The sequence below is a fragment of the Suncus etruscus genome, chromosome 1, assembly GCF_024139225.1.
Source record: "Suncus etruscus isolate mSunEtr1 chromosome 1, mSunEtr1.pri.cur, whole genome shotgun sequence".
In the NCBI taxonomy this organism is placed as follows: domain Eukaryota; kingdom Metazoa; phylum Chordata; class Mammalia; order Eulipotyphla; family Soricidae; genus Suncus; species Suncus etruscus.
This window is the reverse complement of record NC_064848.1, coordinates 195,355,528-195,371,550: the sequence shown is the minus strand read 5'-3', so window position 1 is coordinate 195,371,550 and position 16,023 is coordinate 195,355,528. Positions and strand designations below refer to the sequence as shown.

Sequence of the window (16,023 nt, the reverse complement as noted above, 5' to 3'; positions counted from 1 at the left end):
GTTGTTTGCATAGGCCCACCAAAATATGAGAGGCATGGAAAGGAATAACCTTGGCCTAAATACAAAGAGATCCTACCCCTGAAGTTTCCTGGCATAAGACCAGCTCTAGGCCTCAGGAAAGTTATCGTTCGATCCAAGACATTGTCTGTAGTGCCAACACACTTTTCACACAGTCTCTGTTGTTGGTCTCATGTTTCTGTATTAAAGATTCTGGAATCTGCATGTCCTACATTGAAGTCATGATGTGGAGTGCCTTCTCGTTTCACCTCACCATGAAAGGGCAATGCAGGAAGCCCTTTCCTGTAAGCAGGTTGTTGTTGTTAAGTCTTCTCAGTGTTAAGGGAAGTCTCTTTTGAGCAGGACGATGTCTGAGCAGTGGTAGGGTCTTCCGTGGTAGAGGATTGCTTCCAGGTGATGTTATAGACAAACCTCACAATTAAGGGGCAATACAGCAAGCCCTGTCCAGTAAGCAGGTCTTTGTTCTTGTTGTCTTCTCAGTGTTAAGGGGTGTTTCTTTTGAGTAGATGTCAGAGCAGCTGTAGGGTCTTTCCTGGTACAGGAATGCCACCAGGTGATGTTATATACAACCTTGGATGTTTTGTAAATGTCTTCTGTAGATCAAGGGGTGAATGGAGAATGCCCATTCTTCTGAGGCCTGTGCCAGGTCTTTATGTCAATGTTCAGGGTGTAAGGTCTCATTGCACTACAAGATTTGTGTGTTCCCATTTTTATTAGATAAGAACTTATTGGTATGTATAGTATTTTTCCATGTTAGTGTGCCTACGCAAACAAGATATAAAGCCACGTGGTGCTATCAGATATATGGGGGCATAAGAACATTTCCAACAAGACCCATGACTTGGTTCAAACATAAGTATTAAACTGAGGGATTCTTTCACATCAAATTCCATATTGAGCAGTTCACAAAGAGAAGATAAAAAACATGGGGGGGGATCATCACTGTATAAGAAAGTATTTAGCAAAAGTTATAGCCGTCAAAGAAAACACCCATAAAATGTTGAAAAGATATGTGTCCTTTTTATGCCTTTTAAAATAGTTGGGTGGGTGTTAACTCTAGGGCACCACTTTGGTCTGTGACTTAGGACTCAACAGTACTTAAGTTAGAAAGGGTATAAAAGGAGTAATGATGATAGGAGTTAAAGAAGTTAAAGAGAAATATGAACTTATGAAGGGGTATGCAAAAGGGCAGAGTACAAAATGGACATTTTGCATACATAAAAACATAATTCAATGATAGTGAGTACTATTAAAGTTTCTTGTGAGAGTACTATTAAAGTTTCTTGTGAGAGTACTATTACAGTTTCTTGTGAGAGTACTATTAATGTTTCTTGTGAGAGTACTATTAATGTTTCTTGTGAGAGTACTATTAATGTTTTTTGTGAGAGTACTATTAATGTTTCTTGTGCGCGCGGGGGCAATAGCCCCCGCGCGATTTTGAAAATGTAGACTGGGCAGAGCTTACCAGTGCCAGCCAAACCTCCTCCTGCTAGACTCCCGGCTCCCAGGAAGGAGAGATCCTTCAAGAAGCTGGGAGACCAGAAGCTCAGAGCCCCACCCAGACCCTCCCTAAGGAGCCGCATGGATAGTGGGGGAATGCCTAGGGTACCTTCAAGCTCCACCAAGGGACCCAACTCACCGGCTTGCCCAGGCGTGTGGCCCGGGGAAGCCCTGGAGATCTGGAGCAAGGCGGCAGAGGGGTGCTGGGGTTACCCAAGTCCCGCACCCCCCCTAGGCCTGGCCAAGCAGGCCTCCGGCATGGCGGGGGCCTGCCAAACCTCCTCCTGCTAGACTCCCGGCTCCCAGGAAGGAGAGATCCTTCAAGAAGCCCATACAGTTGTTTCTTACATTCAATGTTAAAACACCAATCCCAGCACCAGCGTAACATTCCTTCCACCATTGTCCCAGTTTCCCATTCACTCCCAAGCTTGTCCAATAACTTATTTTATATTGCTTGTTACAACTGAATGACTCGGGCCGGAGAGATAGCATGGAGGTAGGGTGTTTGCCTTGCATGCAGAAGGTCGGTGGTTTGAATCCCAGCATCCCATATGATCCCCTCTGCCTGCAGGAGCGATTTCTGAGTGTAGAGCCAGGAGTAATCCCTGGGCGCTGCCGGGTGTGACCCAAAAACAACAACAAAAAAAAGTCTGGGCTGGAGTGGTAGCATAGTGTTAGAGCTTTTGCCTTGCATGTGGCCAATCCTGGACAGACCCCAATTCGATTCCCAGCATCCCATATGGTCCCCAATGGAGCGATTTCTGAGCGAAGATCCAGGAATAACCCTTGAGTACTGCTGGGTGTGCCCCCCCCCCCCGCCAAAAAAAATGTCTCTTCTGTCTTCTACTATAATCTGGAAAGAAAGAAAGGAGAAGGAAAAGGTGAAAAACTTAAAAAAGAGAAAAAAAAATAAATTACAATAGAAACAAGGGGCAGAAAGATTGCCACAAAGAGCAGGTTAGTGCAGTTAGGACAGAGAATGGACCATTCTGACAATGATAGTTGGAAATGATCACTTTGGGTGCTGAAAAGAGGTAAAGTGATATGCATGATACCCTCTCAGTAACAGTATTGCAAACCACAGTTCCTAAAAGAGAAAGAAAGAGAGGGCGGGAGGAAGAGAAAAAGGGAAGAAGGAGAGAGAGAGAGAAAAGAGAGAGAGAAAAGAGAGAGAGAAGAGAAAAGAAAAGTTCTGCCACTGAGGAGAGGAGGGGAGGGAGGGGCAGGAGAGAAACCAGGCATTGGTGATGGGAAATTACACAGTTAAGGGATGGGTGCTGGAACATTGACTGACTCAGTCTAGTCACCTTGTATATCTCATGGTGCTTCAGTTTTAAAAAATTATTAAAGAAAAAGGCAGGCAGGAAGAAACCCTTATCTGATTCTCAGGAGCTGAACTGTACCCCTTACTCCTCCAAAGGAAATTCCATTCTGACAGGTCATCTTCTAGAGTCCAAGCAAAGCACAGACTTAATTTTTTTCTTTGCGGGGGGGGGGGGGGGGAACGACACACACCCAGTGATGCTCAGACCACTTCTGGCTATGCGCTCAGAAATTGCTCCTGGCTTGGGGGACCATATGGAACCCGGGGTATTGAACTGCAGTCTGTTCTTGGTTAGCTGCGTGCAAGGCAAATTGCCCTACCGCTGCACTATCGCTCCAGCCCCCAGACTTAGGTTTTTACTGACCCATGAACTTTGTGAGGGCAGAGCCTATATGTAGCTCAGTCATGGTTTCCTACATTCAAGCCAAAGTCGAACCTGATCAAAGTGCTATGAAGATTAGCCCTTTAGAGCCACTGAACAAAGTGGTGTCTGGGGAGATGAGCTCCATTCTATGGTCCACCTTCTGCTAGAAGCAAGTAACAGTGAATTCAGTACTTTCATCTGAGAAATGCATTCTGTATTTCAACAACTGCCTAAGGAATAACCAGGCCAGAGCGAAGGCAAGTGGGGGCCCAGAGAGCAAAAATAACAGGAAACCCAAGCCAGAAGCAAGGTGAGCCACGGTCCCCACTGAGGCTCAGACCAGTTCCAACGTGAACCTCCCCCACCCAGTGCCTGGGTGAAGACAAACCATCTCCCCAGTGTGGAGTGAGTCCAGGAGGTGTATGTACCCTGAAGCTTCCTCCGCCAGAGCCCTCCCCCTGTGGAGCCCAACTTGGGGCCTGTGGCAGCTACAGGCCTGAGATAATCTGATGAGAGGTCAGCAGATCCCTTTACCCTCCATAGCTTGTGAGAAGACACCACTGAAAAGGAGGGAACCCTTTACCCCAGGGCCTTCCTGGAAGGCGCAGCTCACTTTCCTGGGGCCTCAGCTTGCTGCAAAGAGCTCGAGCTTCCAGACACACTGCAGCATTCTCCTGGGATCCTGGTCATCCTCGGGCCAGTCAACCCAAGGGGTGCCTCTTCCTCCTTGCTCTTTCTGCTCACTATTCTCCCCCCAAATTATGTTCTCTCCCTGCCTGTGCCCCAAATCCCCATCCTTGCAGCCTCTGGCAGCCCAGCCTTTATGTTCTTCTCCAAGCAGTTTAGACAAAGCTTATTTCTCAGACTCCTGAAAAATTATCAAAGTACCAAACTTGGTTTTTAAATCACCCTATAAAAAACCAGGTGACAGTTAAATGAAAAACATATGTCCCCCTCTGTTTTTCTTATAAGTCTGCAGACCTATTGGTTTTCTGACAAGACATGTGCTGGGCCGGAGGCTGTGTCTTTTCAGCTTGTGAGGTCCCGAATTTAAATTGCTACATCTGATGGATAGAGATCGTTGGTTCCTTGTTCCTGATTCCTTTGAGGATGGGAACACCAGGGTTAGGAAGGTAATGCCTGCAAAAGCCCAAAAGCCCATTGGGAAGTGTTTATGAAAGTCATTCATCTCATGCGTTGATGGTTTCTCCACTGTGTCCTTGCTGTAGTTGGACCCAACCTCAGGTTTTTCCTGTCCCTGCAAGCCTGCAGCTATCACTAACTGGGGCCCTCCCCCACCCCTCCTGCTATCATTTGGGCATTTTAAATGCAGCTTTGGTAGACAACTTAAATATAGGAAATCATCTAACTAAATCAACCTTGCACAGAACTGACCCGGGTTCAATCTCCAGTATCACATATGATCTCCCAAGCACCGCCAGAAATGATCCCTGAGCCCAGAGTCAGGAATAACCCCCTGAGCACTGCCAGGTGTGACCCTGAAACAAAACAAAAGCAAGGAAATAACTGTTGTCTATGGAAGGTGGTTTCTTCATGTGTATCATGTTGTATAATCGCCTCTGAATTTAAAGTGTGTTGGTGTTTTATATGGGAGAATCCTGCCTCTGTCCCCTTTTAGAAATGAGGGTTCTGAGAGCTAGAGAGATCTTGGCTGTGCAGGATACTGTCTGCTCAAAAAGAGCCTCATTTCCTTTCTCCCATGCTACCTCTGTGCTAAAGCCCTCACTTCTCCTTAGCACATACCTCAGTCCTGGAGGAAGAGAATGATGCCCGTCCTCCTGTCTCTGCCCTTTCTTCTCTTGCTATCTCCCCATCCCGGTCAAGGGCAAGTAGGGCCCACCTTCCGCCAACTTTAGTGTGGTCTGGGTTTCACAGTCGTGCAAGGAGCCTGCAGGGCCCTCCTCAGACAGTCTTTCCAGATCATGGGGCTCATTTTCTTCTTGTGAGGCCTCTCATAATGCTGGTGTCCACAGAGAGACCATGAGATGCCAGGTGTGCAGTTGGGCTTGGAACTTGGTGCTTTGAAGTCTTTTGCTGCCTAGTTTTTCAGGTATCTGTCATCTCCTCGGTGAGGGCAAAGTTGCCAACTCTCATCAGAGCCTTTCAAGAATTCTCATTTGGCCACAGCATTAAAAGGCCCCTTTCCTCTCACCATGTTTGGCTCTTGAATTCTGTTTCAATGTTCTATCCTGAGACATCAGCAATGAGGTCAGGTCCTTGGGGCTCTGGTCTTAGGGTTCCTCCCATTTGGGGTTGAAAGCAGCCAGCAAGTCAGAACAGTGAGTTTGCACACATCCTTTGCACACTTGGTTTCGTGCTGGTGAAGAGATGGTGTGTTTATGGAAAGAACAGTCACATCCATAGTGGGATGACCCTGAGGTGCTTCAGGAGCATGGTCCTGCTAGGTTAGGTTTCCAGAACTGGAAACAGGTCACCTTTGGGGGTTCCACTCCTCATAGTTAACCATGGCACTGCACTTTGCCCTTCAGAAGTAACTGGAACCATCTATTGGGTAGGCATGTCAAGCCTCGCAATAGAGACTTTCTGCTAGAAATGAGCCAGTTAGGAGGGAGGGACTGATTCCTCAACTGTTCAGAGGTAAACAAGATGGTGTAGCATATCTCAGACTGCTCTGGGGAGTGCTCCTCAGAGAGTGGGGCTCGATGGGGTGAGTGGAACCATTAAAAACCTGTCAGGTTGGGAAAGGCAGCCAACTGCCCACGTCACCATTGGCCGCTCTGCTCAGGCATGGATGTTTTCTCCCCACCTCCTCCATGGTGAGACTGCCTGCTGATTCTGTTTCCCTGTGCTTTCAGAGTCTGAGCCCTTGTGAAGCCAGCGATGACAAGTCTGGATGGTCGCCATGCCGAGAGAACCAGTGACATGACCAGACCATCGGCCCCCCGAGTGCATGTGCAGAGGTCTGTGTCCCGCGACACTATCGCCATCCACTTCTCGGCGGCCGGCGAGGAGGAGGAGGAAGAGGAGGAGGAGTTCAAGGAGCACTTTGACAAGGGGCTGGACGACCAAAGCATTGTGACAGGCCTCGAAGCCAAGGAAGACCTTTACTTTGAGCCCCAGGGCGGCCATGCCCTGGCTGCCCAGCCCCGCCTGGCTGATGGCACGACCGCCCCTGCCCTTCTGCCCGTCTCCGAGAGCTCTGCCCAGCTCTTGGAGAACCTTTCTCCTGCTTCCCAAGTATTAAGTCCAGTGCCAGTGGCCCTGTCCCCAGCGTCCTCTTCGTCGTTGCCCTTAGCCAGCTCCCCCAGTGTGTCTTCCCTTTCTGAGCAGAAAACCAGCTCCTCCTCGCCGCTGTCCTCCCCGTCCAAGTCGCCCGTGCTCTCGTCCAGTGCCTCGTCCTCCGCCCTGTCCAGCGCGAAGCCCTTCCTGAGCCTCGTGAAGTCCCTGTCGACTGAGGTAGAGCCAAAGGAGTCACCACAGCCACCCCGACACAGGCACCTGATGAAGACGCTCGTCAAGTCCCTGTCCACCGACACCTCCAGGCAGGAGACGGACACTGTGTCCTACAAGCCCCCCGACTCCAAGCTGAACCTGCACCTCTTCAAGCAGTTCACGCAGCCGCGGAGCACGGGTGGAGACTCCAAGACGGCCCCCTCGTCGCCCCTGACCTCCCCCTCCGACTCGCGCTCCTTCTTCAAAGTGCCCGAAATGGAGGCGAAGATCGAAGACACGAAGCGCCGCCTCTCCGAAGTCATCTACGAGCCCTTCCAGCTCCTGAGCAAGATCATGGGGGAGGAAAGTGGCAGCCACAGGCCCAAAGCCTTATCTTCAAGTGCTTCCGAACTCTCCAACCTGTCCGGCTTGAACGGCCACTTGGAAAGCAGCAACTACAGCATCAAGGAAGAGGAGTGCGATTCGGAGGGGGATGGCTCCGGCAGTGACCCCAGTGCCCCTCGGGGGGACTCCCCCAAGTCCAGCGAGGTGGAGGTGGATGTGAAAAGCTCCTCGGGGGTCAGTCTGCGGGACCTGGGCCTGAAGACAGGCTCCCTGGTCCTGGAGAAATGCTCTCTGTCCGCCCTTGCAAGCAAGGAGGACGAGGAGTTCTGCGAGCTCTACAGCGAGGACTTCGATGTGGAGGCTGAGGGGGAGAGGAAGGCCGACAAGCCCCCCGAACCCCCTCTGGCCGACGACGGGGCCGCCCTGGACAGCGACGAGGAGAGGGACTTGGCCCTGCAGCAACCCCCGTTACCGGTGAAGACCTTGGGCTTCTTGATAATGTGCGTCTACGCGTACCTCATTCTCCCCCTCCCTGTGTATGTCAGCGGACTCCTGCTGGGGGTCGGGCTCGGCTTCATGACTGCGGTTTGCCTGATTTGGTTTTTTACACCACCAAGTGCTCACAAAACTCACCGATTGCATAAAACTCAGCAACACTGGAACACAAGACCTCTGGACATCAAAGAACCGGAAATACTCAAGGTAAGCAGCACTCAAGGTAACCTGCCTCCCCCGGAGGCCCCAGTGGAGGCCTTCATTGCTCCAGGGATGCGTGCAGGCACTGTTGGGGGGAACTGCGGCAATTTCCTTCTTTCCAGCTACTTTCGAGACTTAAGCAGGTAATCGGGTAAGAGAATGGGGTAAGCTTGAGTGTTTTCATGCGGAAGATGGAAGGTGAAGGGCTCCCGCAAATGCAAGAGAGAGACAGGGGGGAGGCTGACTCCTCCTCTTCGTTGGGACAGACTGCAGTGACCCCTGCAAGTTCTTCTCTCAACTCTTGTGTATGCACAGAGGTCTGAGATAGTTAGCACCATTTATTCTGTCAAAGGCCAGACTGTGGCCCTTTTGAGGAGTGCCCCAAATGATCTGGGAGGTACAGAGAAAATAATAGAACTTTCTTCTTTATTTTTGTATATGAAAAAGTTTTTAGTATCATATTTGTCTAATATATACACAGTGTAAAAAGCATAGTTGCAGTTTATATAGTCATAACTTATGGGCATGTAAACATATCTAAGGTTTTTTCCAAAGAGCATTTTTTTTAAAGGAGCTTATTGATTGATTGATTGATTGATTGATTGGGTTTTGGGCCATGCCTGGTGATGCTCAATGGTCACTTCTGGCTCTGTGCTCAGAAATTGCTCATGACAGGCTCAGGGGTCTATATGGAATGCCAGGAATTGAACCCAGTCCATCTCGGGTTGGCCGCATGCAAGGCAAATCCTCTACCAATGTGCTATGGCTCCAGCCCCTCAAAGTGCATTAAAAATTTTTTGTAATGTTTACTGGGTTTATTTCATGAGAGGCTGCACATGTATATTATTGGCCCTGAAGGCAGAATTTTCTGGACTTTATTTATATAGGTTTTGGGACCACACTCTGGGCACTCAGGCACTCAGGGGTTACTCCTGGCTCTGTGCTCAGAAATGACTCCTGGGAGGAGCTGGAGCTGCATGCTAGCCTAGGATGGACAGCGGTTCGATCCCCTGGCATCCTAAATGGTCCCCCAAGCCAGGAGCAATTTCTGAGAGCATAACCAGGAGTAACCACTGAGTGTCATTGGGTGTGGCTCAAAAACAAACCTAAACAAAAACAAAAACAAAAATAAAGAGAGAAAGAAATGACTCCTGGGGCTGAAGCACAGTGGTAGGGCGTTTGCACCTGGCTGCCCAGGACTGACCTGGGTTCCATCCTCAGCATCCCATATGGTCCCCCGAGCCAGGATCGATTTCTGAGCACATAACCAGGAGTAACCCTTCAGTATTACTGGGTATAGCCCCAAAATGAAAACCAAAATAAAGAAATGATTCCTGGTAGGCTCGGGGAGATTCAACCCAGTTTGCTGTGTGCAAGGCAAACACCCAGCCTTCTGTGCTATCGCTTCGGCCCCCAAAGCTTTTTAAAAACAATAAAAAAGATTACAGGGGCTGGAGAGGTAGCCTGAAGGTAAGGTGTTTGCCTTTCATGCCAGTGGTTTTAATCCCATGTGGTCTCCTGAGTCTGCCAGGAGCGATTTCTGAGCGATTTCTGAGCGTAGAGCCAGGAGTAACCCCTGAGCGCTGCCAGGTGTGACCCAAAAACAAAACAAAACAAAATACTAATTAATTTATTTAAATGCCATATGTTTTTATGGTAAAATATACATGACACATTGACACATCGTTTTAATTATTTTTTTTATTTTTGGGCCATACCCAGTGGTGCTCAGAGGTTACTCTTTACTCTGCTCAGGTATCACTCCTGATGTGGCTCAGGGGACCATATGGAGTACTGGGGATCAAACACACAGGTTGGGCATATGCAGGCAAATACCACCTACCCACTGTACTCTTGCTCCAGCCCCATTTTAGCCATTCTGAAGTATGTTCCCCCAAGATAAAATGCATTAACACTGTTCTGCCTCTATCACCACCATCCAGCCCTGTCTCTCTTTTCATCTTGTAAAAAAAAACTCAGACTGACTCTCTCTCTCTCTCTCTCTCTCTCTCTCTCTCTCTCTCTCTCTCTCTCTCTATATATATATATATATATATATATATATATATATGTTTATATATACACACATACACACACACACACACACACACACACACACACATATATATATATATATATATATATATATATATATATATGTATACACCCAATAATCCAGTAATTTTCCATTCTTTCCTCCCCATAGTTCCTGGTAACCACCAACCCACTCCTTTTTTCTTAAGTGCCTTAAAGAAGTAGAAACATACTGAATTGGTCTTTTTGTCACTGGCTGATTTCATTTAACATTTAGTCACAAAGGCTTAACCATGTGGTGGCATATTAAAGATTTCTCTCTTTTGAAGACTGAATTGTTTCCATATGTGTTTCTCTTCTGCCTATTGCTTGTCCATCCCTCTGCTGGTGGACCCAGGCTTCAAATTTGTTGTTCCACATTCAAACTGGGTGAATGTTGCTTCTGAGAAAATTGACTATGTACACCTCCTCGAGTTACTGCTCCCAATTATTTGGGGTATGCACCCAGAGGCAGTTTCTGGGTGTACACTAAATCATGTAAGTAGCATGAAAAATTCCATTTTTTTTTTCTTTTCTGAAGCTTGTTCCACTTTTCCAAAATGTAGTTGTACCATTTCATGTTCCTCCTAGTGGTGGCCACAAGGTCCAATTTTTCTGGCCTCCATGTGTTCTCTGTTTGTCTCTACATTCATTGCCTTCCTAGTGAATTAGGTGATTTTTCATTACAGCATTGATTTGCTTTTCTCTAACAGCAGTGCTGATCATTATTTTTTTGTTTGCTTATTTGCTTTGCATTTATTTTGTTTCAAGTCCTTTGCTCATTTTGGAATCATTTTTATTGTGAAATGTTAAAAGAGTCTTCTGTATGTAGCCTGGATATTAATCTTCATGATGTCTAATTTATCTATTATGCTGTACTTTTGTTTTTATAGCCAATAAATCACCATCAGACCCATTGTTAGGAAGTTTCTGTATTACATTTTCAAGAGCTACTGTTTCAGGTGTGTGTGTGTGTGTGTGTGTGTGTGTGTGTGTGTGTGTGTGTGTGTGCGCGCGCGCGCGCGCGTGCGCACATGCTTTTATTTGGTAGGGGAATGCACACACAGTAATGCTCAGGGATCATTTCTGGTGGGGTTCAGAGGGCCATATGGAGTGTCAAGGCTTGAATCTGGGCCTGCCATGTACAAGGCAAACTCCTTACATACCATGTTCTCTCTCCAGACTCTGTTTTAGGTCTTACATGTGCTTCATTGTTTCATTTAGAGATTGTTGTTGTTTATTTTTTGTTTAGTTTTGTGGTGCCAGGAATCAGTCCCAGAACCTCAAACATGCAAGCAAATGCTTTGCTGCTTACTCCATCCCCAGCTCCTTGAGCTGTTTTTACCTATGGTCTTAGCTCAGAATCCAAGTTTTTCACATGTGGATAACAGTTTTCTTAGCACCATTTATAGAAAAGGCTGTTCTTCCCTCTGGGTTTGTATTGGCATCCTTGTCAAAATTCATTTAACCCCAGCACCACCCAGAGCACTGCCATGGAGCAACCCCTGAGCAAAGAACCAGAAATAGCCTAGAGCCACCAGATGTGACTCCCCAAACAAGTAACTTATAGATGCAAGGGGTTCATTATGGCTTTCTTCTTTTGCATTAGTCTGTCTTTATGCCAGTGCCACATTGTACTTATTGTAGCTTTTATAGTAAGTTTTAAAATTAAATGTGAGACCTCAAATTGTTCTCTCTCAAGAGCATCTTCTTAGCTATCTGTGGTTCCATATAATCCCATAAGAATTAATTATTTTTTAAATCACTAGAATAATATAGGGATTGCATTGACACTGTATACTACTCTGTAACATTGACATTTTAGTAATCTTTTAGGTCTTCCAGCCCATGTGCACGAGATGGGCTTACATTTATTTGTCTTTTTCTTTCCAGCAGTATTTCTAGTTTTTAAGTAGAAATCTTCTAATTACTTAATTTATAAGTATTTTATTCTTTTTGACCCTATGGAATCCCCATTTTCCTTGTTCCTAATTCTTCTTTTGGAGGATTGGGGGACCCATAACTAGTGGTCATTGTGGGCCCATTCCAACAGTACTTGGGAGCCAATGTGGTGGCAGGGATCAAACTACATGCTCCCACATGCAAAGCACTATTTTGAGCCTTGTCCTTTGAGTCTTGTCGATGGCACCTAAAGGTTTTGGGTTTGATTTTTTTCTTATTTGGTGGTAGGGGTATAACTGTATTGGGCCTCACCGTTTCAAAGCAAATGTTCTACCACCGAGCCACAGCCCTAGTACAACTGCTTTTGCATTATTATCTCATCTCTGTTGCTGACACCTCAATTATTTCAGTATTTGTGTGTGTGTTTGTTTGTACCCCCTAAGGATTTTCTATACATATGACCATATCATCTGCAAACAGACCATTCTACTTTCTTTCCATTTTGAATGCCTTTCATTTTATTTTATTGTTTCTGGGGACCAAAAGAGGGTACTCAGAGTATTCAGATCATTCTTGGGTGCTCGAACTGGGAGTGTGCGTCCTATAATTTAATACTCATCCAGTTCTGGTGGTGCTCAGGGACCACGAGGGCCACACTCCATGGCTAGGGCACACCAGCAATTGCTCACTCATTTGAACTGTCCTCAGACCCCCTTTTATTGCTTTTTTATGCTCAGTTACTCTTGAACTTCCTTTTTGTTGTTCGTTTTGGGGTCACACCCGGCAGTGCTTAAGGCCTACTTCTGGTTCTGCACTCAGGAATTACTCCTGGCTGGTTCTGGGAACCATATGGGATGCCAGAGATCGAACCCAAGATGGCCATATGCAAGGACAATGTCCTACTTGTTGTGCTATCTCTCTGTACCTTTCTGCTAATCTGCCCAAAAGGGAACTGTTTTCCTCACTGAAGGTGGTGCTCAGTGGGAGCTTTTCACTCATGCCCATTAACATCAAGGTGGTTTCCTGGTGTTTCTGGTTTGTGACATTTTCCATGGAGAAATGGAAGCATCTGTCTGATGTTTCTTCCACATTCACATCAGCTGAGATTCTTGTGTGTTTCTTGCCTTCATTCTGTTGATTGTGGGAGTATTACGTAGAGCCTTGTATGTGGAACCCTCCCTGCTTTCCAGGACTAATTCCCACTTGGTCATGGCATACAGTTATTTTCATACGTTACTGAGTTCTGTTTTGCTGGGGCTTGATTTTTCTTTTGCTCCTTTCCTTGTTGTTGAGGTTACTATTGTCATGATGACCAGGGGTTACGCCCATTCCTGATTAGCTGCTGACTGGGTCTCACCCTTCTTTTGCTGGGACGCCTGCAAGCACATTCTGGTGGTAGTGCTCACTGGAAGGTCTCTGGGGCCACACACTTTAGCTGTGCTTGCACATGCCTTGCTGTGCCCTGGAGACCTCACACTCTTGTGGCTTTCTGGATCCCAAACAGCTGACTTGTCAGAACTACGCTCAACACTTGCAGCCACACCAAGTATCTTAACTCACATTTGCAAGGTGGGTGCCTTGTGCACCTGTGCTAATACTCTGTTGCTGACTTATGGATGAGCAACAATGGATGCTCTTAAGAAACACTGGTCTATTGGTTTTTGTTTTTGTTTGTTTTGGAGCCACACCTGACTGCACTGAGGGAATACTCTGCACTCAGAAATCACTCCTGGCAGGCTCGAGGGAGCATATGGGATGCTGGGAATTGAGGCCAGGCCCATCCCAGGTCAGCTTGTGTGCAAGGCAAACACCCTACCACTGTGCCCCAGGTCCAGGGTTTTCTTGAAGTGCCTTTGGCTTTGATAGCAAGTGATGCCTTATGAAAAGAGTGAGGAAGTGTTAACTCATCAAGATTTGGGGAATCTGGGGCCAGAGCGATGGTACAGTGGTAGGGTATTTGCCTTGCACGTGGCTGACCTAGGACAGACCCGGTTCAATCCCTTGGCTTCCCATCTGGTTCCCCAATGCAGGAGCGATTTCTGAGTATATAGCCAGGAGTAACCCCTGAGCGTCACTGAGTGTGGTCCAAAAAACAAACAAAATATTTGGGGAATCTTTGAGAAGGTTTCTTGTTCAAATATTTGGTGGAGGGGCCGGAGAGATAGCATGGAGGTAGGGCGTTTGCCTTATATCCAGAAGGACGGTGGTTCGAATCCCGGCATCCCATATGGTCCCCTGTGCCTGCCAGGGGCGACTAATGAGCATAGAGCCAAGAGTAACCCCTGAGCACTGCTGGGTGTGACCCAAAAACCAAACCAAAACAAAACAAAACAAACTACAAATATTTGGTAGAAATCACCAGTGAAGTCATCGGGTCCAGACCTTTCTTTTTTTTTTTTTTGTTCTTTTTTTTTGGGGGGGGGGGCACACACCCGTTTGATGCTCAGGGGTTACTCCTGGCTAAGCGCTCAGAAATCGCCCCTGGCTTGGGGGAACCATATGGGACGCTGGGGGATCGAACCACGGTCCTTCCTTGGCTAGCGCTTGCAAGGCAGACACCTTACCTCAAGCGCCACCTTACCGGCCCCCAGACCTTTCTTTGTCCAATGGCCTGGTCACCTTTCCTGTCTTCATTCTAATTGCAGGTTGATCTAATATCTTCTTTTTATTTGATCTTGATAGGTTTTGTGTTTTAAAAATTTGTTTGTTCATCCTGTTATTCAGCTTGGATTGATATTTGTTCCTGGTCCCCTCTTGTCCAGTTTTTATATCCATAGAAATAACAAATATGAAATGTATATTTATATTTTATTTTAATAATTTGTATCTTCATTTTATTTCTCTGTCCTTCTAGCTAAATATTTATCCATTTTATATTGGTTTGGTTCAACTTTTGGAAGAATCAACTTTTGATTTCATCGCTTTTCTTTTTTTTTTTTTTTTTTTTTTGGTTTTTGGGCCACACCTGGTGACGCTCAGGGGTTACTCCTGGCTATGCGCTCAGAAGTCGCTCCTGGCTTGGGGGACCATATGGGACGCCGGGGGATCGAACCGCGGTCCGTCTCCTAGGCTAGCGCAGGTAAGGCAGGCACCTTACCTCGAGCGCCACCGCCCGGCCCTCATCGCTTTTCTTTAATGTTTTTCTATTCAATTTTATATATTAATGTTTTGGGAAAGCAAGTTGGGCGATACCCAGCAGTTCTAAGATGGTTCCTGATTCTGTGCTCAGGAATGTCCCTAAACAGTGCCCAGAGGACTCATCAGTGGTGCTTAGGATTGAAGTAGGGCAGCTGCTACCTTAGCCCCTTGCCAGGCAAGTGACTTACCTCTGTACTATAAGCTCTTTGTTTTGGTTTTATTGGTGGGGGGGTACACCTGGCAGTTCCTGGCTCTGCACTCAGGAAGCATTCCTGGCAGTGCTCAGGGGACCATATAGGATGCCAGGGATTGAACCCAGGTCAGCCTTGGGCAAGACAAACACCATACCAATTGTACTACCTCTCTGGCCCCAGTCTTTGTTATTACCTCTTTCCTTTTCTAAGTTTATTACCTTTTTCTTCCAGTTATTCAAGTGATACAGTTATGTTGTTGGTCTAAAGTCTTGTATTTTATTGTGAACAACCATGACTGTAAACTCCCCATGAGTACTACTGTTGTTGCATCTCACACTAAGTTCTGATATGTTGTGTCCTATCATTTAAATATTTGTAAATTTTGTTTTTGTTTTTGTTTTTGGGCCACACCCGGCGTTGCTCAGGGGTTACTCCTGGCTGTCTGCTCAGAAATAGCTCCTGGCAGGCACGGGGGACCATATGGGACACCGGGATTTGAACCAACCACTTTAGGTCCTGGATCGGCTGCTTGCAAGGCAAATGCCGCTGTGCTATCTCTCCGGGCCCTAAATATTTGTAAATTTCTACTATTGTTATTGTTGATACTCAGCTATTTAAAGAGGATTTGGGGGGGGCAGAGCGATAACACGTAGGTAGGGTGTTTGCCTTGCATGCAGCCGACCTGGGACAAACCCAGGTTCCATCCCCGGCATCTGATATGGTCCCCCATGTCTGCCAGGAGCAATTTCTTTTTTTTTTTTTTTTTTTTTTGGATTTTGGTTTTTGGGCCACACCCAGTGACACTCAGGGGTTACTCCTGGCTATGAGCTCAGAAATTGCGCCTGGCTTGGGAGACCATATGGGACACCGGGAGATCGAACCTAGGTCCATCCTAGGCTAGCGCAGGCAAGGCAGGCACCTTACCTCTAGTGCCACCACGCCAGCCCCGAAGGAGCAATTTCTGAGTGCAGAGCCAGGAGTAAACCCCTGAGCACTGCTGGGTGTGGCCCAAAAACCAAAAAATATGCAATTTTTTTTTACTCCCACAATTATGT

At 46.9% G+C, this 16,023-nt stretch overlaps 1 protein-coding gene across 1 annotated transcript in view; it reads left to right on the top strand.

Annotated features, from left to right (window-relative positions):
* Window positions 1–16,023, top strand: part of TEX2 (testis expressed 2) — a 138,927-nt gene that overhangs the window by 55,863 nt on the left and 67,041 nt on the right. Inside the window, 1 exon segment of the mRNA XM_049781646.1 lies at window positions 6,044–7,667. Within this exon segment, the coding sequence (XP_049637603.1) occupies window positions 6,069–7,667 (1,599 nt within the window). The 5' untranslated portion in view covers window positions 6,044–6,068.